At 49.2% G+C, this 25473-nt stretch overlaps 1 protein-coding gene across 3 annotated transcripts in view; it reads left to right on the top strand.

The window, feature by feature from the left end:
• Window positions 1-25473, top strand: part of ABCC1 (ATP binding cassette subfamily C member 1 (ABCC1 blood group)) — a 152161-nt gene that overhangs the window by 79132 nt on the left and 47556 nt on the right. For all 3 annotated transcript variants that reach the window (XM_070363190.1, XM_070363189.1, XM_070363188.1), the window contains 8 exons: window positions 1895-2125; window positions 3127-3304; window positions 4543-4704; window positions 8680-8772; window positions 10396-10599; window positions 20206-20352; window positions 22262-22349; window positions 25060-25135. In XM_070363190.1, coding sequence (XP_070219291.1) covers window positions 1895-2125; window positions 3127-3304; window positions 4543-4704; window positions 8680-8772; window positions 10396-10599; window positions 20206-20352; window positions 22262-22349; window positions 25060-25135 — 1179 coding nt within the window. The remainder of the gene's footprint in view (window positions 1-1894; window positions 2126-3126; window positions 3305-4542; window positions 4705-8679; window positions 8773-10395; window positions 10600-20205; window positions 20353-22261; window positions 22350-25059; window positions 25136-25473) is intronic.

Below are 25473 nucleotides of genomic sequence, written 5' to 3'. Positions count from 1 at the left end.
GAGAGGGAAACAACCTATTGCTACATAACAGGTGACCCCAAAATGTAGCAGGCTTAAGGAAGAATGAACATTTACTGTCTCATACTGTGTCTCTGGGTCAGGGATCCGGGATGGGTCTGGCTCGGTGGTTCTGGTTCAGGGTCTGTCATGGCTGCAGTCATCTGAAGGCTTGGCTGGGGGCACAGATCTTCTTCCACGTTGCACATGGTGGGCGTCACTGTGCTGGCTGTTGGCAGAGTCTCACCATGGGGTCTTCTCCAGAAGGCTGGTTGAGTGTCCTCATGACCTCATGGTTGGCTTTGCCCAGAGTGAATGATTCACGAGAGGGCAGGACAGAAGCCACGATGTTTTCTGCAACCTAATCTTGCAGGCGACAACTCTTTCTCCATTTTTTGACAAAGTTGTGAAGTCATTTCTCCAATATCCTATTCCGAGTGGGAGGGGACTTCACAGGGGCGTGTATGAGAGTTCCGATTTCTCAACATCCCTGAAACCTTGTTATCTGACTTTTTGATGAAAGCAAGCCTAGTGGGTGTGAAGCAGTGTTTCATCCTGGTGTCGGTTTGCCTTTCCCTGATGACGTAAGGAAGTTAAGCAATATTTCATGTGCTTATGCCATTCACATGTCTTCTTTGCACCTTTTAAAATTGGGTTGTCTTTTTTCTTACTGGGTTGTAAGAGTTCTTTATTTGCTCAATTTATCAATTCAAGTCCCTTATCAGATTTTTGATTGGCAAATATTTCCTCCCATTCCATGGGTTGTCTTTTCACTTTCTTGGTAACACCTTTTGAAGCACAGAAGTTTTTGGTTTTGATAAAGTTCAATTTATTTTTTCTCTTGTTGCTTGTCCTTTTGGTGTCGTATTTAAGTATCCATTGCTAAATCCAAGGTCATAAAGATTTTGCCCCTTGTTGCCTTCTAAGAGTTTTACAGTTTTAGTTCTATGTTAAGTCCTTCATCCACTTTGAATTAATTTTTGTATACGGTGTGAAGTAAGGGTCCAGCTTCATTCTTTTGCCTGTAGCTATCTAGTTTTTCAATACCATTTGTTGAAAAAACGATTCCTTTCCCATTGAATGGTCTTCACAACTTTGTCAAAAATCAGTCGAGTTTATTTCTGGATTTTGAATTGGGTTGCATTGATCTCTGTATATGCCCCTCCTCATGCCTGTCTTGGGGGTTTCCCTGGAGGCTCAGACAGTAAAGAATCCACTTGCAATGCAGGAGATGTGGGTTCGATCCCTGGCTTGGGAAGATCCCCTGGAAAAGGGAATGGCAACCCATTCCAGTATTCTTGCCTGGGAAATCTCATGGCTAGAGGAGCCTGGTGGGCTACAGTCCTTGGGGTCACAACAGAATCGGACATAACTTAGAGACTAAACAGCAGCAACATGCCCGTCTTGATTATGGTTGTCCGGTAGTAAGTTTCGAAATTGGAAAATGTAAATCCTCCAACTCTGCTTTTCTTATTTAAGATTCTTTTGGCTCTTTTCAATGCCTGGAGCTTCCATATGAATTTTAGGGTTAGCTTGTGCATTTGTACAGAGCGCTCGGATTCTGATAGAGATTGCGTTGATTCTGTAGGTCACTTTGAGACTGGCTACAGTAAGTCATTTAGTTTTCACAAAAGCTCTGGGAGGCAAGTCCTACTTTTCCCCCCATTGTACAGATGAAGAAACTAAGAGCTAGAGAGGTTAAGACACTTGCCTGAAGTCACACAGCTGGCTGGGGTCCTGAGTCTGTGGTCGTAACCGCCACGCTCAGCTGCTTCTCCGCAGTGACTGGTTTTCTGGGGCCAGGCCTCCGTGGGGGTGGGCTTCTCCGGTCCTCTCCCGGCTGGTGGGCTGAGGCCCTGGCAGACCCCACAGCCACTCCTCACTCCTTGTGTTCCAGGCAGCCGGTGAAGATCGTGTACTCCTCCAAGGACCCCGCCAAGCCCAAAGGGAGCTCCAAGGTGGATGTGAACGAGGAGGCCGAGGCTCTGATTGTCAAGTGTCCCCAGAAGGAGCGGGACCCGTCCCTGTTCAAAGTGTTATACAAGACCTTCGGGCCCTACTTTCTCATGAGCTTCTTGTTCAAAGCTGTGCATGACCTGATGATGTTTGCCGGCCCAGAGATCTTAAAGTAAGCCCCCCACCCCACCCCAGCCGGGCAGTCCTTTGCATCCTTGACCTTCCACTTGCGACACCCCTCACCCTCCCCTGGGGTCACACGCTCAGGGTTCTCTGGGCTCAGAGCCAAGTTTCCCCATCCTCACTGGCTTTGCCTGATCTTTGCTTTAATAAGCCGTCTTAAAGCCTTGTTAAACCACGATGGTTGTAAGAAACAGAAACCTTCAGGCTCCCCTGAAGCCAGAAGGGAGAAGACGGAGGCTTATCTTGGGAAGTCAACAGCAGGGATGTAGGGTAAGGGAGTTAGAGAAGGCAAGGTTCCGGAAAAGAACGAGACAGGTACTTTGCAAGAACAGCTCACCTTTAATGAGGTGAGAAGGGGCAGCAGTCACGTTAGTGAGCCGCTGCACTAACCCAAGAAAAGAGTAAGTATATATAGGCATATATGTGGAAAGCTACTGTCTTAAGGGGCCTGTTCTTCTCCAAGGTTGTTCAGATTAGTGAGGCTGGCGTAATCAACCTTACTGTCCATTGTTTTCTTCCGGTGAGAGTTCTTTGTTTTGCATAGAATGGTGGGGAGGACCCTAGGAGAGTTTTCACTCCAGGCTATTTTGAGCTCTGTTAACTTTCCTTCAAGGGAGTGTCAATTGTGTGAAAGCTGCAGCTGAAACTGGAAAGGAGGTTTCCCTCTCTCCCTCCCTCCCTCCATCTCTGCTTCTGTCTCTCTAGGGCCACTCATTTGTTCTCTTTCCCTCCTTCCCTCCGCCCTGTGCTCCCTGCTGGGTCACTTTTGCCTGATGAGGCAGAGCGGTCAGTGTGAGGAGCCCGGGGCTTCACCCCTGCACGGGCAGCCCCGTGTGGGTTGGGCTTCCCATCCTTGAAACTGAAGCGCGAGTGCCCGACTCACCCAGCTGGCTCGGGAGAGCGTCACTTGCCAACACCAGAGGGCTTGACCTGTGAGGGCACGTGTTGTCACGGTCTCTCACGCCGGGTTCTGTCCTCGCTGCCGCACAGGTTGCTCATCAACTTCGTGAACGACAAGAAGGCCCCGGAATGGCAGGGTTACTTCTACACGGCGCTGCTGTTCATCAGCGCCTGCCTGCAGACCCTGGTGCTGCACCAGTACTTCCACATCTGCTTCGTCAGCGGCATGCGCATCAAGACTGCCGTCATCGGGGCCGTGTACCGGAAGGTGGGGCGCGGCCCCCGCGGGACCCTCGGGGGGCTTGGCCAGGTCACCTCTCAGGCCCAGCTTGCAGAGCAGTGGCATGAAGGTGGTCTGAATGGCTGTGGGTTGGCAGGGGGTGACCATCAAGCTTGACAGCTTAGCAGAGCTGCTCCTAGAGGCTTGTCTGGGGGTGGGGGTGGTGCCCAGGAGCCCCCCTGCCCGGGTCCACTGTGGGTAATTGCATTTCTTGACTTGGGACGATCCAGATCCTTGCCCTGCTGTTAATGTACTACGTGTGAGCGTGTTCTGACTCTCCATTTGAACTGAGAAGATGATACCTTCCCTGGATGAGAGACCCTCAGCACAGATAGCCTTAAGGGAACTGAATTACCTCCTCAGTCCCTTCATTTCTTAGCCTCTGGGCCCCACAGGTTAGGAAGAGACTCTTCGGCAACTGGTAGAGAAAGATGGATTTGATCATTGGCTCTTAGCCGTGTCTGCATGTTAGACTCAACCAGAGAGCTTCAGAAACTTCCAAGGACCAGGCTGCACCCAAATCAAGTCAGAATCTCTGTTGGGGGGTCAGGGGCCAGGCATCAGTATTTCTAAAACTCCCTAGGTGACAGCATGAAACCATCGAGAGCCAGGGCGAGTTTATCCCTCCGGGAGATGTTGGCAATGTCTGGTTGTCATAACTGGGGGTGGGGGCGGTGGTGGAGTGGGGCGTGTATCTAGGGGGGTGGAGACTGGGGATGTTGCTGAACGTCCTGCAGTGCACAGGACAGCCCCCCAGAGAATCATCTGACCTCAGGTGTCAGTAGTGTCACAAAGGAGAAACCCTGGCTGAGACCTTGGTCCTTCAGGGTGAAGTGGGGACCAGCATTGTCAGCATCTCCTGGGGGCTTTTAGCAATGTATAGTCCCCCTCCAGTCTTACGGAATCAGAAATTGCCTCATAACAGACTCCCTGGGGTGTTTGTGTGTACACGTACACACTCAAGTGCATGAAGCCCGGGTTTAGGCAACCTCTGAGGTCCCTTCTGTACCGAAGAGCTCAGGATCAGGGAGGCAGTAGGTGCTGTCGATAAGAGACGGGCCTTTGTGACGAGACACACGGGCTGGGAAGGCAGATAAGCCTCCGGGGGAGGAGAAGGCGGCGACCTCTCCGCTGGTGCGCTGTCTCCTTCCTCCACGTGGGCCTGGACGGGGGCCCTGGCTGTCTCCCACCACACCCACCCTCTTTCCCTCTCCTTTGTCCCGCAGGCCCTGGTGATCACCAATGCAGCCAGAAAGTCCTCCACGGTCGGGGAGATCGTCAACCTCATGTCCGTGGACGCCCAGAGGTTCATGGACCTGGCCACATACATTAACATGATCTGGTCAGCCCCTCTGCAAGTCATCCTTGCCCTCTACCTCCTGTGGCTGGTGTGTGTTTGACGTCATTCCCGTGGCACATGGGGAGGGACCTCCATGTGTGGGCAGTGGGGGGGGCGAGGGAGTGGGTGCCAGGGATAAGAACCTCTGTAGCTCACTGTCATTTCTTTAAAAAAAAAAGAAAACACACAAACTTTTGTTTTGTATTGGGGTATAGCCGATGAGCAATGTGATAGTTTCAGGTAGACAGCGAAGGGACTGAGCCACACATACACATGTACCCATTCTCCCCCCAAACCTCCCTCCCATCCAGGCTGCCACGTAACATGCTTGCTGGCGTTTCTTGACATCGTTCACATTTTATTTTCTGGCTTGTCAGCCAGCTCCTGGATATTTTGTTCCTTTCTTCAGTTGTTGGGCTGTGTTCTCTCGGGTGGCATGGTATTTATTTGCACGTGTCTCTTCTTGACGGTGTGTGTAGTTAACCACCCTATGACATATCCATTGTATTTCTCCCTCTGTGTCTTCCCAAACACTCAGCAAACTCATTTATTCATGAGTCCTAAGTTATGTTGGTCTTTCGGTTGCAGGGGGTAGAAGTGCATTTTAGAGCAACATAAGCAAGTAAAGGGAATTTTATGGGTGGGGGTAACTGAAGAGTCTAGGGGACTGGCTTCAGGTATGGATGGATCTGGGAGATCTGGCAGTGCTGTAAGGACACAATCTCATGCCCTCATCCTTTCTTAGCTTGGTGTTTCTCTGAGTTGATTTCATTCTCAGTGGGATTTCTTCACACGGCTTCCATAGCTTTGGGTTTATATCATCTTCACAGGTGTTGGTGCCAGACAAAAGAGAAGATACTCCTTTCCCGTTTGTCTCAGTCAGACTCCCAGGGAGCACTGTGGCCCAGCACAGTCCTAGTCGCATCCTTGAAAAAATATCAGGCTGAAATAGGCAGCATTCTCTGATTGGCCAGCCTGGGTCACATGTTCTCTCTCAGTGTGAACAGGGTGTGATTGACAGCCCTTCCACATGGGGAGGGGCACCTCCCAAAGTATGAAGATGATGAGCAAAGATGCTCTTAGCCTAATCCAGGCCTTACTCTTTCTACCTCTGGGCCTTTGCACATGCCTTTCCTTCCACCAGGAATTCCCTTTCCTCACTACTGATGACAAGAACTTCCAGACTATCCCAGACTTTAAGGCTGTGATAAATACCACTTCCACTGATTTTTTCCCCCTTTTAATTAGGTGGACTTTTTCATCTGGCAGGTGTCTTGGGGCATCTACTTCCCCAGAAAGTGCTGTCGTGGAACAGTCCTTTTAGAATTGCCTTCAGGGTTGATTTGTGAACCACTAAGAAAATGGCTTTATTTTAAATGAGAGTTGCTGAAAGTGTTATTGATACGTGGGGCAGGATAATTCTTCATTGCTGGGGGCTGATCTGTGTGTTGTAGTATAGTATGTTTAGCTGCCTCCCTAGCCTCTCCCCAGGAGATACCAATCACATACCACCTCTTCACCCCCACACTCCCACTGCCACTTGCGAAAAGGTCTCCAGACGTTTTCAGATGTCCCTTGGGGGAATATACCTCACTGGTTGGGAACTGCTGCTTTAGACCAAAACCAGGGAGAAGGCAATGGCACCCCGCTCCAGTACTCTTGCCTGGAAAATCCCATGGACGGAGGAGCCTGGTAGACTGCAGTCCATGGGGTTGCTAAGAGTTGGACACGACTGAGCGACTTCACTTTCACTTTTCACTTTCATGCTTTGGAGAAGGAAATGGCAACCCACTCCAGTGTTCTTGCCTGGAGAATCCCAGGGATGGGGGAGCCTGGTGGGCTGCCGTCTATGGGGTCGCACAGAGTCGGACACGTCGGAAGCGACTTAGCAGCAGTAGCAGCAGCAGCAGGGTTTCTCTGACAGTCAAGAACATAGGATAACAGGCAACAAGATGGCTCTGAAATCGGGCTGCCCTGGTTCAGATCCTGCCTCTTGCCGCTCTTATGGCTTAATGTCACTACGTCTTGATGTCCTCATCTGTAAACTGTTGACAGTCAGGAAACGTCATTGCAGTGATTGATGTCAGGACAATTGAATGAATTGCTGCAGGTAGTGTTCCCTGAGCCATACGTGGTACAGAGATGTGCCTGGTGTCTTTTAACTATGATTTGCTTTCAGAGTTGATTCTGAATGCTTCAGATTGTTGGTAGAAATCACCTTCATTCTTAGAGGTGGATTAATCGTCACTGAGCAGAGCTGCATCACAGAAAACATTTGGAGCAGTTGTTGTTGTTCAGTCGCTCAGTTGTGTTCAACTCTGTGACCCTATGGACTGCAGCACACCTGGCTCCCCTGTCCTTCAGCGTCTCCCAGAGCTTGCTCAGACTCATGTGCGTTGAGTCAGTGATGCCACCCAACCATCTCGTCCTCTGTCGTCCCCTTCTCCTCCTGCCTTCAGTCTTTCCCAGCATCAGGGTCTTTCCAATGCATTGCCTCTCTGCATCAGGTGAACAAAGTATTGGAACTTAAGCTTCAGCATCAGTCCTTCCACTGAATATTCAGGGTTGATTTCCTTTAGAATTGTCTGGTTTAATCTCCTTACTGTCCAGGTGACTCTGAAGAGTCTTCTCCAGCAACATAGTTTAAAATAATCAATTCTTTGGCACTCAGCCTTCTTTATGGTCCTACTCTTACATCCATACATGACTTCTAGAAAAACCGTAGCTTTAACGAGACAGATTTTTGTTGGCAAAGTGACGGTAGAGCAGTAGTTAGGAGCAGTAGAGCAGCTTTTTGGTAACTGGGACTGGAGCACCCAAGGGTGACTCCTTGGAAGGGACTAACATGCTTACCCTCTGGTTCTGACCGTCCGTCTCAGCTGAGAGCGTATACACTGGGCAGACTCCTCAGGCTGTCTCTTCTGATGTGTGTAACTTGCAAGTTGAAAAATGTCGATCAGTATCTTGCCTCAGTCATGATCTCTTAACCTTTCTGAGGTGCAGTTTCCTTAATCTGCAAATGGGACCACAGAACAGTCTATAGCTTCTCATCTACAAGTCCTTGTATCAAAAAGCTCTAAAAACCGAAAGTGTTTCTTAACTCCTTTGGTGGCCAGACCTGACCTGAACAGATGTGTGATTTATCATCTTGATTATCCCTCTCAGTGGGAATTTTCCCATTTGCTACTGAAAAAAAGAATTGCATTTGCTTGTGGAATGCTGTTCCATGGCCTGGTGGGGTACGATATACAGGCATATCCACCTATGTCAGGGGGTCCTAGGACTCCAGCAGGTTCATGATTCGCTAGGGTTACAGCAAGATTAACAAAGGTTGAAGGGGGATCAGGGACAAGCTTCCAGGCATCCTCTCACCCTGGAGTCAACAAGAGGTACTTAATTCCCCAGTTTGGATGCTTGTGACAACATGTGTGAAATGTTACCAGCCAGGGAAGCTTGTGAGAGACCCCCTAGTCCAGGGTTTTTATTGGGGGCTGATCACACTGGCAGCTTCTACCTGGCACAGACCAAACTTGCAGACTCCCAAGGGGAAAAGGCTTAATCAGCAGAAGCCGTATTGTTTGTTCAGTTTAGGCATAGTGAGTCAGTCTTAAATCAGTTCTGACAATTTTGGGAGCTCTCCCCAAACCCAAGCACCCGGCCCCTAGCCAGGGGCCTTTGAGCAAGATAGACAGTCAGGTGGGCGTATTCACTGTTTTCTGTTTCACATCTCATTACCTTTCTGAAATCCTTCAGTTCTCGTTTGCAAAACCCACCCTGTTGGTAGAAACCAATAGAATACTGTAAAGCAATTATCCTTCAGTGAAAAATAAATAACAGCAACAACAGTAAAAACCCCAACCTGGTCTTAAGGGTTTCAGATAAAGGATCGTGGCCTTAATATTCGCACAGGGTTTGTGGGGCCCCGAGGGATGCTCTGGGATAAATTTGAAAAGTGAAAGAACTGCATGGGGTGGCTCAGCCCAGGAGGCCCTGTGCTGAGGCTTTGTTCTCATTCCTCCCGTAGAACCTGGGCCCCTCCGTCCTGGCGGGGGTGGCGGTGATGGTCCTCATGGTTCCCCTCAATGCTGTGATGGCCATGAAGACCAAGACGTACCAGGTAAGGGGGTGTCTCCCTGGGCTCCGAGCCAGGCCCCTGCCTGAGGCCTTTCCACTGAGTGTCGGCTGACTTCCTTCTGCACAGGCCGTGGGGGCCTCAGCCTTGCCTGCCTGTGGGAATCCTCTGGGGCGCTTTCATAAATGCTGGTCCCTATGCCCCATTCCGGGAATTCTGAGCCACCTGATATGGGTGGGGCCTGGGCATCAGGGATTTTTAAAGCTTACCATTGGGCTGCCAAGGTTGAGAGCTCCTGAAATATTTAGACCTCGTGGGCCAGTGTCTGAAGCCGCATCTGTGGACCTCTGGAAGAGTCCTCATTTCCCGTGGGTTCTATTCCCTTATGGGTATGCATTGTCCAGGGCTGAGCAAAAACCACCCCTTGCTTTTTTCCCCCATCACCTTAACGCTGGTCACAGCTACTTAGTATTTTTTAACTTTTTAAATAGTCAAGTAACAGAGTGAATGTCTTCTCATTATATTTAAAAAGTTCAAATAATACAAAAGTGTAGGGCCTGTCCCCTTCCCTGTCCTCTCAACCACAGTGAACACACTGAAGCAAATCCTTCTAGAACTTTCTGTGTGGTTATGTAGAGATCAGACTCACTGTAGAGTTAGGCTTGGTGTGAGTAGTGTGTGCATTATGGTGCTATCACCATATATATTTTAACACACACAGGCTCTTTTGGCAGCATGATTTTGTCGTTTGATACCATGCCTGGGGATCTTTCTGTGGCATGCCATGTGGTCTGACTTCATTCTCTTGAGCTCATGTCTAATGGTCCATAACAGAGATGGGCCAGAGTTCTTTTTTTTTTTTTTGCTCCCCCATTGATGGCTATTTATGATGTGCCTGTGGAATTTCAAATGAGAGAGCTTGGCTGCACTGATGATGCTATAGGAGAGACAGGTTCCAGAACATGGGCCTGGTGGGATGAAGTTTGAGGGGGTAGGGGGATGATTATGGCCTCTCATCTTCTTCCCTTGAATGGTCCACCTCTGAAGCAGTTTCAGTCCCTGGCCTTGACCTCATGTTGCTTAAACTGTCCTGTTCCATGACCCAGGAGTGACATAGCACTTAATGATAGGGTTCTTGTGAGCAGGACTAAATGCCCGTGAGAAGCTTAGAAAAGTGTCTAGCTTAAGGAAAAGGCTAGGTGATATAAAAAATATTTAACAGCTCCATAGCACGGGTACCCAATGGTCAGAACCACTGCTGGCTGGTACAGAAACACTTCAGTATTGTAACAGCATGTACTGGCTGATAAGCAGTAAAGAAGATAAGAAAATGGAGGGGGGAAAAAGTATCATCTCTCATATTTGGATCAGCAGAGTAAGGCATGTGCCCCTTCCTCCCTGGATGGCTGTAAAGTTTTTCTTGCCTCTCTCCTAATTTTAAGAGGTTTTGCTAATAATGTCAAATCTAACGTAATTCAAAGCAGTTTTTTTGCCTTGAAAAAACGAATCCTTTGGAGGGCTGTCAGGGTTCCCAGGGATTGCAGGCCCGTTTTCCCACCCTCAGGAAGGCCCATTCTTAACAGATGGGGTTGTTAGTCTGGTGCCGGGGCCAGAAGTGAGCAGCCAGCCCCCGCCCCGGTGAGGTGTTGACCGCTTTCCTCTTCCAAGGTGGCCCACATGAAGAGCAAGGACAATCGGATTAAGCTGATGAACGAAATTCTCAACGGGATCAAAGTGCTGAAGCTTTATGCCTGGGAGCTGGCATTCAAAGACAAGGTGCTGGCCATCCGGCAGGAAGAGCTGAAGGTGCTGAAGAAATCTGCCTACCTGGCCGCCGTGGGGACCTTCACCTGGGTCTGCACCCCTTTCCTGGTGAGTGAAGCCGGATTTCTCCTGACCCACACGGTCAGACGTTTTGTTGTGTCGTCGTTGCCTAAGTATTTTTCGGAAGTCGCTATTTCAGCACAGTCTTCTCCAACCACTCTTTTTTAAAAGTACCACCCCTGCCCTTTGTTTTATTCACAGCACTTAATAGCTTCCAGCCCAGGGCTGCCCCGAGCAGCCAGTTCAGGAACTGTTACAGGTTCACCATGAGCGGAGAAGCTTGTGCTGGAATGTAAACCTCTTCTCTCTGCATCCTTCATCGAGAAAGTCTGGCTAAGAAACAAAAAAAGTCAGCAGGACTAAGCTGTGTGCTTGGTGCCTTAGTTGAGCCACTTGATGGTGTCAGCTCCTTATCTGTCTGTGGGCTGTGGGCATCTGGTCACACACGGAGGGTTGGCAGTGACTTGTGGACCACACTCTAAGTGGCCATGCCAGACACACTCTAAAAGTCGCTCACTGTTTCATGAATTGTCTTTCTCCACTAGAATGTCAGCTCCAGGAGGGCAAAGATTTTTTTCTGTTCACTTCTGTACCCTAGTGCCAGAACCAGTGCCTAACAGGTGGTCAACGAATACTTCTCATTCATTGAAAAAATAATTCAAATCATATGCAAAGTTATGCAATAAAAAGTAATAAAAGTATGTTATCCTTCCATCTATCCCTTTCCTCCAAAATGACAGTTTTGTATATCTTTTTAGGAAAAAAATGTTGATGTGTATAGATATTTTTAAAATATTTATTATATATTCAAAAGGAGTCATACTTACACGGTGTTCTGGATCTTTAGATTTAGTATGTAACTGCTCAGTTCATGCATTCAGATTTGCTTCATCTGTTTGAACGATGCATACTTGTCCGGAGCGTGGGTGTGCCATTGTGGACTTAACCCATCTCCCATGGCTGGCCTTTTAGGCTGCTCCTTGTTCTTTGCTGTTACTTAATGTTCTGATACACTTGCTGTACTGAATGTTCTGATACACACGTCTTGGGTTACTGTAATGGGTCTGTTCCTAGCTGGCCATCCTTGAAAGGTTTAAAGATGAGTGTAAGTTACTATTTTCCCAACCTGGCCGCAAACCAGGAACCATATAGAGAGGGACTGTGGAAGCCCTTTAAGCACAGTGGGCAGTTAAACATGGTTAAGGATGACTTCAGATCATGTCCCCCCACCACGCTTCTTTTTTCTTTCTGTCTTTGTATTATTGACTATGTTATTCTTTTTTAAAAATGTTATGCTAGTAGTGAGTGTTACTTCTTACTTACGTTGGCAAATATGTATTCCTATGGGAACTTCCTATGACCAAAACCACAATTTTCATAAATAAGAAAGAATTTTCTAATAGGCTACCATCTGCTTCATCACAGTAGAGTTGCAGGTGGAATGTTTAAGGAAGCTCCTGCTTTTTTCGATGTTTGTCAAAGTATATTCATTTGGATACTGGATTTTGTTAGGCTCAGCTTGATGTCTCCTAGATTCTTAACACACACACAAGGCAACGTGGTGGATTCAGTGATGCTCCAGCTTGTGCAGGCCTCACACTCACCTGCAGGCCTTGTTAAAGCCATGCTCGCTGGGCCCCACTCAGTTTCAGATCCAGTCTGTCTAGGAAGGCCCTGAGTATTCACATTTCTAACATGTTCCCAGGGGCTGCTGCTGCTGGGGCCTGGGGTCCACACTTTGTCCTCAGCAGTGGGGCCCATAGACCAGTAGCATTGGCATCACCAGGTTGCTTATTAGAAATATAGACTCTGAGGCCTCACCCCAGACTAAGCTAAGACAGATCTAAATTTTAGCAATTTCCCCGCCAGGGGATTTGTATACACATTAAAGTTTGAAAAACATGGGCAAAAAGGTGGAGTAAGCACAGTTTTCTGTATAGGATCACCCAGTGCATAATTTAGGTGTCCTTGGCCGTGTGATCTCTGTGGCAACTGCTCATCTCTGCTGGTGTTGTGCAAGAGTGGCTATGGATGGGACTTGACCGGTGGTCCAGAGGTGAAGACTTCTCCTTCCAAAGAGGGGCACAGGTTCAATCCCTGGTCAGAGAACCAAGATCCCACATGCTGTGGGGTGTGGCCAAAAATTAAAAAAAAAAAAAATAGGTATGGATGAGACAGAATGAATGGGTATGGCTGTGATCCTATAAAAATTACTGTATAGACACTGAAATTTGAATTTTGTATACTTTACTACGTGTCATGAAATGTTTTTTTGGATCATTTAAAAATTGGGGTTTTTTTAGATCATTTGAAAATGTAAAATCCGTCCTGAGTTCATGGGCTGAGACATAACCAGCTGAGTCTTGGCTTAGAGGAGTGGAATGTTTCTCTGAGAGTCAGGACCCCTGCTGAATTCTCCTGCCAGCTCACGGAGTACCTTCAGCCGGTCATTTTACCTCCCTGCCTCTGGATCTTTGAGCAGGAGAGATGAAGGGGTTGGAGCTTTTCTGGTGGCTCAGTAGTAAAGAATCTGCCTGCAATGCAGGAGACACATGTTGGATCCTTAGGCTAGGAAGATCTCTTAGAGGAGGAAATGGCAACCCACTCTAGTGTTCTTGCCTAGGAATCCCCATGGACAGAGGAGCCTGGCAGGCTACAGTCCATGGGGTCGCAAAGAGTGGGACATGACTGACCATGAGTGTTTGGCTTGACTTGGCTTTGATAAAGGGATTGGGCCCCAGGGCTGTGCATGCGGCCTTGCCCTCTGCAGGCCCCTTGCCTCAGCCGACACCCCTGGACAGTCATGGTGCTCCCTCCCACTGAATTATGCTCAAGCAGTCCTCCAGGCGAATGAACACTGCCAGTGGACTGGAGTTGGCCCAAGCAGCAAGGTCACTTAGCTATTCTGGGACTCTGTGTTCCCTAAGATCCCCTCTGGCTCAAACTCTCCCACATTCCAGGCTGGAAGGGTCTGCTATCTCATTCTTTTCACACTCTAGCCTCCCCAGCCTTCCCCAGGTCCTTAGTGACTCTCTTTTTTTGTTAAAAGTAAAAAATACAATACTGCATGGTAGTTAACAGGGGTTGTTCTTATTTTCTCCCAACTGTTCAGTCCCGCCAGGATCCTCTGTCCATGGCTGGAGTGGGTTGCCATTTCCTTCTTCAGGGGATCTTCCCAACCCAGGGATCGAACCTGCATCTCCTGCATCAAAAGCAGATTCTTTACTGTCTGAGCCACCTGCTGGAGGCTCGACTGTTCAATAGTCTCTATGCATTAAATACAACTGTTAAATAGTCCTTACTGTATATATGATGCATTTTATTTTAAAAACAGAAAGTAATGCATTCATGTGGTGAAGATAGTTAAAGCTGTTCCAAAGAGTCTGCAGGGGAGCTTCTCAACTCCAGCACTGCTGACATTTGGGGCCGGATAATTCGTTGTTTCTTTGTGGGGAGCTGTCCTGTGCACTGTAGGCTGTTGAGCGGCATCCCTGGCCTTTCCCCACTAGATGCCAAGTGGTACCTCTCCCCCCATCTCCCCAATTATGATGATCAAAATATCCCCAGGTGAGAAGCCCGTGTCTGCAGTGAAAGGCACTGCTGTTGCCTCCACAGGCCCCCATCGCCCAGCTTCCTTGTCCATACCAGTTTCTTCTGTGTGTTTACGGAAAGAGCCTGCATGTATACCAGCATAACATTGACTAAATACAGTAAATGTACTTAAACTGCTACATCTATTTTATTTACTTTCATACTCATGATAGCAAATCACACAGAAATCCAAGATGTTTGAATTCCTTTTTTTTTCTTTTTTATAAATAGGCAAAGATCTGAAGTCAGAGGGGTCATCTGAGTTGTGTTATGCTTAGGAAGAAAGGATCTTTCCCCATAACCCTTTGCTCTGCACGTCAGATCCTGTGACAAAACCTGGCCATTTCTAGCTAGTCACCCAAACTGCCAACTGTTTAAATAATCATTTCCTGCCCTGGTCTCCCTTAGGAAAGCACAGCAGGAGTTGCTTAAAAAGTATGACTGGCTTTTCTTGACCTTCAATTTGCCATTCAGATTTGGGGTGATGGTGGACTTCCAGAGACAGAGTTAGCTGAGCTGTTTGTCATGAAACAGATGAGCCTGGGAGTCAGTCGGGGACCTTGACCCTGGCTGAGACGTCGAAGCCTCTGCCTACATTAGGATAAAATATGTGGCCTCTGGTTCCCTTGGAAGGTATTTGCATGTTCTTTCCACTGGTGGATTCCTGCACTTCAAGGATGATGATGTGTTTACCCACCGGTAGGTATGATGGAAGACAGAGTCCTGAGGAGGTCAGGCAGGAATGGGGATGCCATGTGGCAGGATTGATGGGATTGTTTTTCTGGAATATAGAGCCTGGCATTTATCATGTCCTCATGTCCACCTAATGCACTTTCCTAAAATAGCATCCCCAGGCAGCCGTCAGTATTTAGCATTTGCTATCTTAGAAGGTTTGTGAGCTTCTTGTCATCTCTGTGCCTTGTATGTCCCTGCTTTAGAATAATTACCCTTCTATATGCTGATTACCTGCTGTGCAGTTCTCCACTGACCAGAACATGCATGGCTCTTGTCTTTTATTGCTTGTATCCCTGAAACACAGTGTGTGCTAAATTGCTTTAGTCGTGTCTGACTCTTTGCAGGTAGCCCACCAGGCCCCACTGTCCATGGGATTTTCCAGGCAAGAATACTGGAGTGGGTTGCCATTTCCTTCTCCAGGGGATCTTCCTGACCCAGGGATCAAATCTGCATCTCTTAAGTCTCCTGCATTGCCAGGAGGATTCCTTACCAGTAGCACAACCTGGGAAGCCCCTGAAATATAGTGGACTCAGCAAATAGTACCCACTCGTTAGGTGTATATAGAATGACTGACTAAATGAATAGACTGAAGATTTGGATAAACTGTATTAGTTAGGAACCATCTTGCAAGTGGCAGAAACCTAACTTAGATCCACTCAAGTAAAATAAAAAGAAGGGAGATTTTTGAGTCACAAAACTGAAAAGTCTAGGAAGGTGTTGGTTTTAAGCATGACTGGGGTTTCAGGCATGGCTGGATCCAGGCGCTCCAAAGATAATGTTGGGTGTAATTCCTTCCCTGTCTCCTACCTTTGCTTTCTCCATGGTGGTTTCTTTGTCAGATGCAAAGTCAACATGCAGTTACAGTTGATCCTGTCATCTCAGTAACCACAATGAGGAGAGAGCTCCCCTTTTCCCATTAGTTCCCACAGCAAAGCTGTGGGGTTGAGTCTCACTGGTTACGGTTGATTGAGCGCTTGTCCCTGATTCACTGGAGTCAGGGAACAGGGATGCTTGGATTGGCCAGGCCTGGATCATGTGACTTCTGTCAGAGATTAGGTTGTAATGTGGACGTTTGATCTGTGGCTGAACCTCATGGACTGAAGTTGGGGGAGATTCAGCTCCCCAAAGGAAAACTGACATGTTGTTACAACCAACAATAGTGGACGCCAACCAGGCAGAAGGAGCAGATGTTCTCGTGAAGACACGGCAGGTTTTTAGGGATTGGGCTGGGGTAGTTGGTTCGGTCATTTGCCCCATTTCTCAGTGTGGAGGGAGGCTCTGTTTTCACTCAGAGTGGTCAGTAGTTCTTCCTTGTTTGTGAAGGATTTTCCAAACCTTTGACCCTCACCATTTGTAAGGCTGTGGCAAACCCCCTCCCCAGCCACCTCCACACACTGGCAGACGCCCCTGCTCCAGAGACCCTGGCTTAGTACCTATTTCCCACTCGACTGTGAGTCTCAGGATCTCCAAGCCTGCCTTACACAGTGCCTGGCACACAGAGGGTGCCCAGTTAGTAGTTGATGGATGAATAAATGCCCTCTACTTCCTGGAGAAGCGGACGCTGCAGATCTGATGGGGGCCACTCAATGCGCTCCCCGTGCTGCCAGCAGTCACCCCATCAGTTGGGCCAGTGGAGCTGGGGTATCCTGGTGGTGAGATGCTTGGTTTCTGTGTTGTTGAAGAGACACCTCTGGGTGTGTGCTTTCTTGCAAATCCATCCACCCACTCACCCATCCATCTACTTACCTATCCCACCCATCCACTCACCCACCCACAAACATTTTCTGGGTATCTGCCACGATCCAGGTGCTGTCCCAGGCACTGATGACAGAGCAGTGAATACTACAGACAAAAACCCTCACCCTCGTGGGGTGTTCGTTCATTCATTCTAACTTGGAGAGATAGACTATGCACATAATGAACGCATAAAGAATATATAGTATGCTAAACTGTCATAAGTGCAATGGGAAAAAAAAAAGTTCTGGTTAGAGCAACTGTGAGGGCTTACAGTTTTTAAACTGGATGATCACAGGACTTCCCTGGTGGTCCGGTGATTAAGACTCCACGCTTCCACTGCATGGGCCATGGGTTCTGTCCCTGGTTGGGGAACTAGGATCCTGCAGTCTGCGGCCAAAAAAAAAAGAAGATGATCCAAGACTTCACTGAAAAGGCAATACCCGAGTGTTAAGCTGGTGGCAGTCAGGGGCCTGACCTTGAGAAGGAAGACTGAGTGCAGAGGCGTTGTGGCAGGTCTGTGTCTGCCTCACAGAGGCCGTGGGGCTGGAACAGAGGGAAGGAGCGGGGAGAGTGGTGGGAGAGGAGGGCAGACAAGTTCAGAGCTGTGTCGTTTACCAATCAGTCGGATTCTGGGGCCTGAGTCAAGACTGTGGCTTCTATAGTGAGTAAAATAGACTGATATTGGAAAGGTGATTTTTAAAAAATTTTTATTTTAATGATAAATAATTCACCACATCTGTGTGTGCAGTTCAGTGGTGTTTATTGTATTCACAGGGCTGGGCAACCATCCCCACTGCCTAGTTCCAGAGCACTTCCATCACCCCAGAAGGAAACCCTGTACTTAGGGGAGTCACTCCCCATCCTCCAGCCCAGGGCATCCTCTCATCTACCTCTGTCTCTGTTGCTGTTCAGTTGCTCAGTCGTGTCCAGCTGTTTGCGATCCCATGGACTGTAGCAGACCAGGCTTCCCTGTCCTTCACCATCTCCTAGAGTTTCCTCAAACTCTGTTCATTGAGTCAGTGATGCCATGCAACCATCTCATCCTCTGTCATGCCCTTCTCCTCCTGCCTTCAATCTTTCCCGGCATCAGGGTCTTTTCCAATGAGTTGGACCTTTACATCAGATGACCAAAGTATTGGAGCTTCAGCATCAGCATCAGATATTCAGGGTTGATTTTGATTTGCCTAGTCTGGATATTTCGTTTAAATGGAATCATATATAATGTGTGTGGCTTTCATGTCTGTCTCCTTTCATTTAGGATCATGTTTTCAGGGTTCATCCATGGTGCAGTGGGAGTCAGCACTTCAGTCCTTTTTATGGTTGAATACTGTTCCTCTGTGTGGATCTGGTGGGGGGAGTTTTGACTGAGGAGACTCTCCAGGTAGGAGGCGAGTGTGCCATCAGAACCTGGGGGAGAAGAGCCAACATGTGCAGTCATCCCAGGGATCGGGTGTCTGTGGCTTTTTGAGCACCTAACCTCCCTCTTGGCCACGGATCCTGGAAAATTTCCATGCCTTCCCTCAGGGTCACCTCCCTTGTTAATGTCAGAACCTGCTCTGCTTTCCAGTGCCCTGTTCTTGGAGGTTTGGTTGCCAAGTTGGGTTCGACTCTTGCGAGTCCGTGGACTGTAGCCTGCCAGGTTTCTCTGACCATGGAATTCTCCAGACAAGAATACTGGAGTGGGTTGCCATTTCCTTCTCCAGGGGATCTTCCTGACCTAGGAATCGAACCTAGGTCTCCTGCATTGCAGGCAGATTCTTTACCGACTGGGATCCAGTTTATAGATTCTTTGGAAAAATAGTCCAAGGACTTTGAACTGAGTCCTAAAACAAGAAATAAACAGCCGCCATCTACTGCATTTTACTGTTCCCCAGGCACGGGGTTAAGCACTCTTCACTAGTGCCTGGCTCCTTGCTGCCAAAAGCCCTGTGCGTGCTTATCCTGATTTCCCATTTCATAGATGGAAAAACAGACGCTGTCTACTGCCCAGGGTCACACAGCTGGTAAACAAACAAAGCTTATGGGTTTAATGTTTAAGATATATGACCTTCTAATAGGTAGCAAAGAAATGAGGCAGCTGAGACCCTGAAAATACCCTGGACCTCAGCTGCACCAGAATCTTGGCCACACTGGGATCTCCTGATTGCTGGCCATCTGTCCTGAGCTCAAGAATGAGGTCCCAGGCGGTTTATTTCCCCCCAGGGAAAGCCTTTAATGGCTCTTGGAGCCTGGGCTAACGGGGTGGAGACTTGCACCCATCTGCTGGGTCCAAGGTTTTCCAGATTGCCTTGGTAATGTGTGCAGGTGACCTCCGGGGGATGTTGTTAGCCTCCCGGCAACACCTGGTACTGTGCTGGCCCCAGCAGGAGGTGGGGCCCGGGGAGACACTATTGATCTTTTCCCGCCTAAACAGTGTGTCCCAGCCCTGGATTATTCGGGGTCTTTCCTTTTTCCTGGTGAGGGAGGGCCTGCTGTCTCAGACAGCTGAACCCAAATTCCCGTTGCCTGGGAGTTGAAATCCCAAGCCTCGCCACAGGACTTAAGGCAAGTCTGATTTTGTGAGGAAGGGAGTAGGCTTCAGAGGACCCTTGGCTGTTTGTTTTTTCTTTTTTTAAAAAACCTACGTTCCTTTTCTGGGGGTGCTCTGAGCTGGAAGGAGCTTTCAGCAGTGGCATGAGTCCTCCACGTCCACCCCATTTCACAGATGAGACAGTGGAGGCTGGTGAGAGGAGGTGACTTGCCTGAGGTCTCAGGGCTCCTGTGTGCTCAGGGTCATTCTAGGCGCTGAGGATACAACCACATACACAGGTCCCTACCTTTGTGGAGTTTGCATTTCAGTGCAGAAGACAGACCTTCAATATCTGTGATCTTACAATGTAAGGTAGTGATAGGTGTTACGAAGAAAAATAAACCAGGATGTAAGGATGGTGCTGGAGAAGACTCTTGAGAGTCCCTTGGACAGCAAAGAGATCAAACCAGTCAATCCTAGGGGAAATCAACCCTGAATACTCAGTAGAAGGACTGATGCTGAAGCTCCAGTACTTTGGCCACCTGATGTCAAGAACCAATTCATTGGAAAAGACCCTGGTGCTGGGAAGGATTGAAGGCAGGAGGAGAAGGGGGCAACAGAGGATGCGATCCTTAGGTAGCATCACTGACTCGATGACCGTGAGTTTGAGCGAACTCTGGAAGATAGTGGAGGACAGAGGAGCCTAGTGTGCTGCAGTCCATGGGGCCACAAAGTCAGACACAGCCTGGCAACTAAACAGTAGCAAGGATGGAGAGCGGTCTCGGGGCTGTTGTGGGTTGGGCATCCTCCCTGAACAGGGAGGATGGGAAAGTCATTTTGGGCAGAGGGCACTGCACTGACATTGGCTGAGAGGTTTGATCTCTCGTGGTGATGTTGAGGGACCCCTTGAATGCCCGTTCAGTGTCCCGTGGAGAACGGTGGCGGGAATGGCTGGGACTTTGGCTCCTAGCCATTGGTTCATCCAGTTCATTCTCTGGGTGTTAGTGAGTGCCTGCTGTATGCTAGACTTTGAGCATGTGTCGCTGCTCTTGTGACTGCGATGCTGACCTGTCTGCTTGCAGGTGGCCCTGTCCACGTTTGCCGTCTACGTGACCGTCGACGAGAACAACATCCTGGATGCCCAGAAGGCCTTCGTGTCCTTGGCCTTGTTCAACATCCTCCGCTTCCCCCTGAATATCCTCCCCATGGTCATCAGCAGCATTGTGCAGGTACAGGCGAGACCGGGGGGGTTTCAGGGAAGGGGCTCGGGGAACGAGCCCAAAGGGCACAAAAGTCCCCTGGATGCAGCTGCCTGTGTGTGGCTTGTCCCACTGTGCTCAGGGCGGGGGGACGGTGATCGAGGCCCAGACCTTTGTGCTTTTGTTGGTCCTGCTCTAAAGAAAAAGAGACGTTTTTATTTATTGACATGCATACTCAAGTGTATGTGTGTGTGTGCGCACGCTCAGTCAGTCATGTCTGACTCTGCGACCCCAAGGACTGTAGCCCTCCAGGCTCTTCTGTCCATGGGATTCTCCAGGCAAGAATACTGGAGTGGGTTGCCATTTCCTTCTCCAGGGGATCTTCCTGACCCGGGGATCGAGCCTGCGTCTCTTGTGTCTCCTGCATTAGTAGGCGGGTTCTTTACCCCTGCGCCACCTGAGATGCCCCAGGTGTATGGAACAAAAGTTACTGCAGCTAGGCTTTCCTGAGCGCTGCAAGATTCTTTCTGAAACACTGGATCCTCTCTGCTCTAACTGAGTCTGTTCCACCCTGCCCTGTCGTACCGTGTCCTGTTTCTTACACCTCCAGCCACTTCATGTTGATGTATTACAGAAATCAAACCAATATTGTAATTGAAGCAATTATCTTTCAATTAAAAATAAATAAATTTAAAGAAAAAATGCCACCACTAAATTGGTTTTGCAACCCACTCATGGGCTTGGCTCACCGTTTGAGAAACTCCAGCTGGATGCCCTAGAAGCCCCCAGCCCGGGTGGTGATTCTAAAGGAGAAGAAGCCACTCAGTCACACTTACACCCTCTGAAGCTCCTGCACTTTCCTGCCCACGGTGTTTGTCACACTCTTCTCCCTAATTGTGCACACATTTCCATGAAAACCGTATCATTAGCCACATTGACAAATAAGCCTTAAGGTTTCATTGTCCAAGCCCTGGTCAAGGCTTTTAAAAAAATAAGCTAGTAAAACCCCTTCTTATTATGACCGATTTCATGTGTATGCAGAAGTGGTGAGAATAGTATAAGAATGCCGCATGCCCATCACCCAGATCCAGCATTTTGCCGTGATTACTTCATCTCATCCTCTGTCTTCCTCCCTCCCTCCATTCCTTTCTCTCTCTCTCTTCGATGAAGAATTTTAAAGCAAATCCCAGATCTCTTGGCATTTCACCCATAAATATTTCAGCATGCATTTCTTCTTACATAAGTAACACCATTATCAGACCTAACAAAAGTAACAGTAATCTCTTAAAATAATACTTGCCCCATATTAAAATATTCTGGATTATCTCTCAGCAATGTCCTTGCTATTGGGCTGTTTAAATCAGAACCTTTGCTTTTTTTTTTTTTTTAATTTGTTTTTGTTGAACATATGTTCAGTACACGCAGCATGGTGATTTGATACATGGATTTGTGGCACTGCTGTTACGACGATAGTGTCAGCTATACCTCAGTCACCTGTCGCGGTTATCATTTGTTTTTTTGTGGTGGGAGCCATGCAGTTCGTCTCTTAGCAGCTGTGAAGTTTATCATACAGTATCCTTGGCCACAGCACTGTGCAGTGCATTCAGCCTCCAGGACACCTTTATCTCCGAGTTTCATGTTTGTCTTAAGACCATTGCCTTCAGTTGTTTCTCAAGTCTCTTGTCTGGCCAGGACGGTCCCCCACCCTCCTCTGTAATGCCACCTGTGGGCTTTTTAAAGGAAGACAAACAAGAACCCAGACCCATTTAATTTTTTTCTTCTGAGGTGTCCGCTCGGGGTAGGAAATGCAGAAACTTCAGAAATAAGGGAGGATGTGGGCCCTTCCGCACCCAGGGGAAACCACTGTGAGTTAGCCTTGGTCTGTTTTTGCAAAAACGTGTTTAAAAATAACCGCAGCTTGTTGTTGCTCTCCGTGCAGGCGAGCGTCTCCCTGAAGCGCCTGAGGGTCTTCCTGTCCCACGAGGACCTGGACCCTGACAGCATCCAGCGCCGGCCCATCAAAGACGGTGCGTCCCGGGAGCGTGGACGACCTAGGCCTTCCCAGGAGGGTGAACGTGCACCTCTCATATCTCGCCTTCTTGTGAGAGGCCCACCCCTCCCCAGGGCCAGATTCCAGGGCCCCAGCTTCCATTCCATTCTGGGCAAATGAGCAAACTAAGGAAGGGTCGCCAAACGCCACCCCTGTAGCTGTGCCGCCTCAGGCAGGTCACTTTACTGGTCTGAGCCTCACTTTCCCCATCTGGGCAATGGAAAGCACCGTGCCTTTCTTTTTTTTGGTAGATTTGTTATTCTGTAGCTTATTAATTTATCCTTTCCCAGTGGACCCCTGAGCAGGGATCTCCAGGCACTCAATAAGAAATATTCATAGAACTAGTGGTAGTGACCGCTTCCGTTGTAACGACACGCCTGCTAGGTGTGTCCTCTCCTAAGGACGTCACCATACTCGCCCGTCCACGGCTCACCGCAGCTCACGGAGGGGCGCTGTGGAAACCCCCCATCAGCAGATGAGGACGCTTGCCTGGGTAACTCGCACAGCAGTAAGAAGTAGTCAGGATTCACATCTGCAGCCCGTCAGCAGAATCTGTGTTCTCACCGATGGTTCCGCTTCTCTGCACTGAGATTTACCGAGAAGCCGCTGTGTGTCAGTCGTTGTTCTAAGGACTGTCTGTGTTGCCTCCTTTTTCTCCTCATGACAGCCCTGTAAGGTCGATCCCATTAACAATCCCAGTTTACAGATGAGGAAAGTGAGGCACAGAGAAGTGAAGTAACTTGCCTGTGCTTCACCAGCTAGGAAATGGCCACACGGAATTTGAACCCACAGAGTCTGGCTCCCAAGCCCAGTAGATGTGGTCAGAGGAATGAATGTGTGTATGCATGTGAGCAGTCCATCGCGTGTACGCACGTAAGCAGTGTAGCATGTGTGTACATGTGAGCGGTGCAGCAGGCATTCAGATGTCCTCAGTGGCATGTGGAACACCCAGCACAGCACTTGCCAAACAAAGATCATGGTAGTCGATCCCCCCCCAGTGTATGTGAGAGGCAGTCGGCATGGGGGGCCGAGTTCCTCAGCCTCAGCACCACCAACATTCGGGTCAGGGTCACTTTGCTGTGGGGATGTCCCATGCGTTGTATTGAGTTGGCCAGAAAGTTCATTTGAGTTTTCTGCATAACGTTACGAAAAACCCAAACAGACTTTTTGACCAGTGCTCTAGGCTGCTTGAGCAGCACCCCTAGGTGCCAGTAACACCCATCCCAGGTTCAACAACTGAAAATGTCTCCAGACATTGTGTCCCTGGGGGATCAAAGTCACCCCTAGTTGAGAACCACCACTTCCTGGAACCTCCCTCCCGATTTCCCTGGCCTGTGGTTGTCCAGTTTCTGTTGTGTTGAGGATCAAGTTATTCCCCGCCCCCAACACACACACACATGTGTACACAGACATGTACACACACAAGTTTCAGAATGATGCCGTCTACTCCAGGGTTTGGGGTCAACCAAGGAGGTTTCAAGCTCCCCAAATCAGCTCACAGCAAGAGTCATGTTGGAAAACCCCTGGGCCTGGGTCCAGGCCTCAGTTGAGGTCTCAGCCCCTATTCTCTGCCCTGAAGGCAGCCCCTCTTAGACGCTCAGCTTCTGAGATGTTTATCCACACTCTCCGGGTGCCAGATGGGGGCCCCTAGGCAGCTCCCGGCCAAGTCTTGTAGCCTCTAGCTTGACCGACTCTAGTGGCTTTTCTTAAATTCCTTAAATAGCACCTTCCAGCTTCCTCCTTGTTTTCTGTTTCAGGGGACAGATGGGGGCCAGGCAGGTTAAGTTCGGTTAACCAGTAACTTCCTCTCCTCACAGATTTTGCTGCTTTGGTGGGTGGGGCAATTTATTTATGCCTTTGACAACCTAGAAGCACCTCTCCATCTTCTCTTTAGATGGTTTCAAGTTGGCTCATCATTTCAGTCAGAAGTTGTTTAAGTGAAGGGCATGGAGTAAAAAGAGAATAAAAGGAGGGAATGTTGATGGAGGCAGAGGGGCTAGAAACACGTAGTTCCGCCTTGCATAGACTTTGTCTGGCTTGCCTTCCCCTCCTCCACCAGGATTCCCCATTTCCTGTTGCATCCCCGAGTTTGCACAGTTTACAGAGGTGGGTGTTGAGGGGAAGACCGACCTGCCCTGACCTGAGCCCGGTGGCTGGAGGAAGGGAGAGAGGGGATGCAGGGAAGTGAGTTAGGCTGCCCTGGAATCCGGGAGTTTCAGGGTGAAGGACCCTACTTCGAACATTAAAGGAGGGGCCCTGGAGGTGTAATGAGGGCCGTGGGCCAGCCTGAGCTGATCAATCACAGGCGACTGCATGAGGGCGCTGCTGGGGCCCTGTGACCTTAGCTTCTGCTCACCCCGCCCCTCCCCCAGAGCTGCCGGAAGCTCCCAGGGATGAGTGCGGGAGGCCCCGGGGGTCCCTGGCCCTCCCAGATTGTGCGGCCGCCTATCTTTCAAAGGCAGAGCCCTCTCGTGGTTTCGGCTCTCTGGGTGGAGGCTGTCTCCAGAGCTGCTGGTTGAAGTTCTTCAGAAACAGTGACTGATGTGACCAGATAATGCCTAGCATGGGTGTCCAGCCTCTGGAGTTGAACAACCTGATAAGGAAAAACAAAAAGTAAGAGCCTGCTGCTCAAGCGCAGGCCACGGCTGCACCTGCGCCTGACGTGTTATATCTCTGGTGCCTTCCAGCTGCAGCCACGAACAGCATCACCGTGAAGAACGCCACGTTCACGTGGGCCAGGAATGACCCCCCCACGCTGCATGGGTAAGTGGGACGTGGAGAGAGCCACGGGGCTTTGGGCAAACGCAGGTCCGAATTCCAGCCGAACTCCAGCTCTGTAACCATGAATGGGTCACTCTGCCTTTCTGAGCATCAGTTCGGCTCATCCGGCTGGTCCCGTCGCACCTGCTTGGGCTTTGGGGAGGAGCAGATGACCGTGGGCCTGGCTCACAGGATTCCCTTAGACTACGAGTGACTCGAACCCTGCCCAGATAGGCTTAGGCAACAAGCCTTCTGGTTCACATAACTGCCAAGGTTCACGTTCAGGTTTGGTGTGATCCAGGGACTCAGACAGTGCCTCTCCTTCGTGTCCTTGTTCCTCA

This window comes from Bos mutus, chromosome 25 (assembly GCF_027580195.1).
Source record: "Bos mutus isolate GX-2022 chromosome 25, NWIPB_WYAK_1.1, whole genome shotgun sequence".
NCBI classification, from domain to species: Eukaryota; Metazoa; Chordata; class Mammalia; order Artiodactyla; family Bovidae; genus Bos; species Bos mutus.
This window is presented reverse-complemented; position numbering and strand designations above follow the sequence as displayed.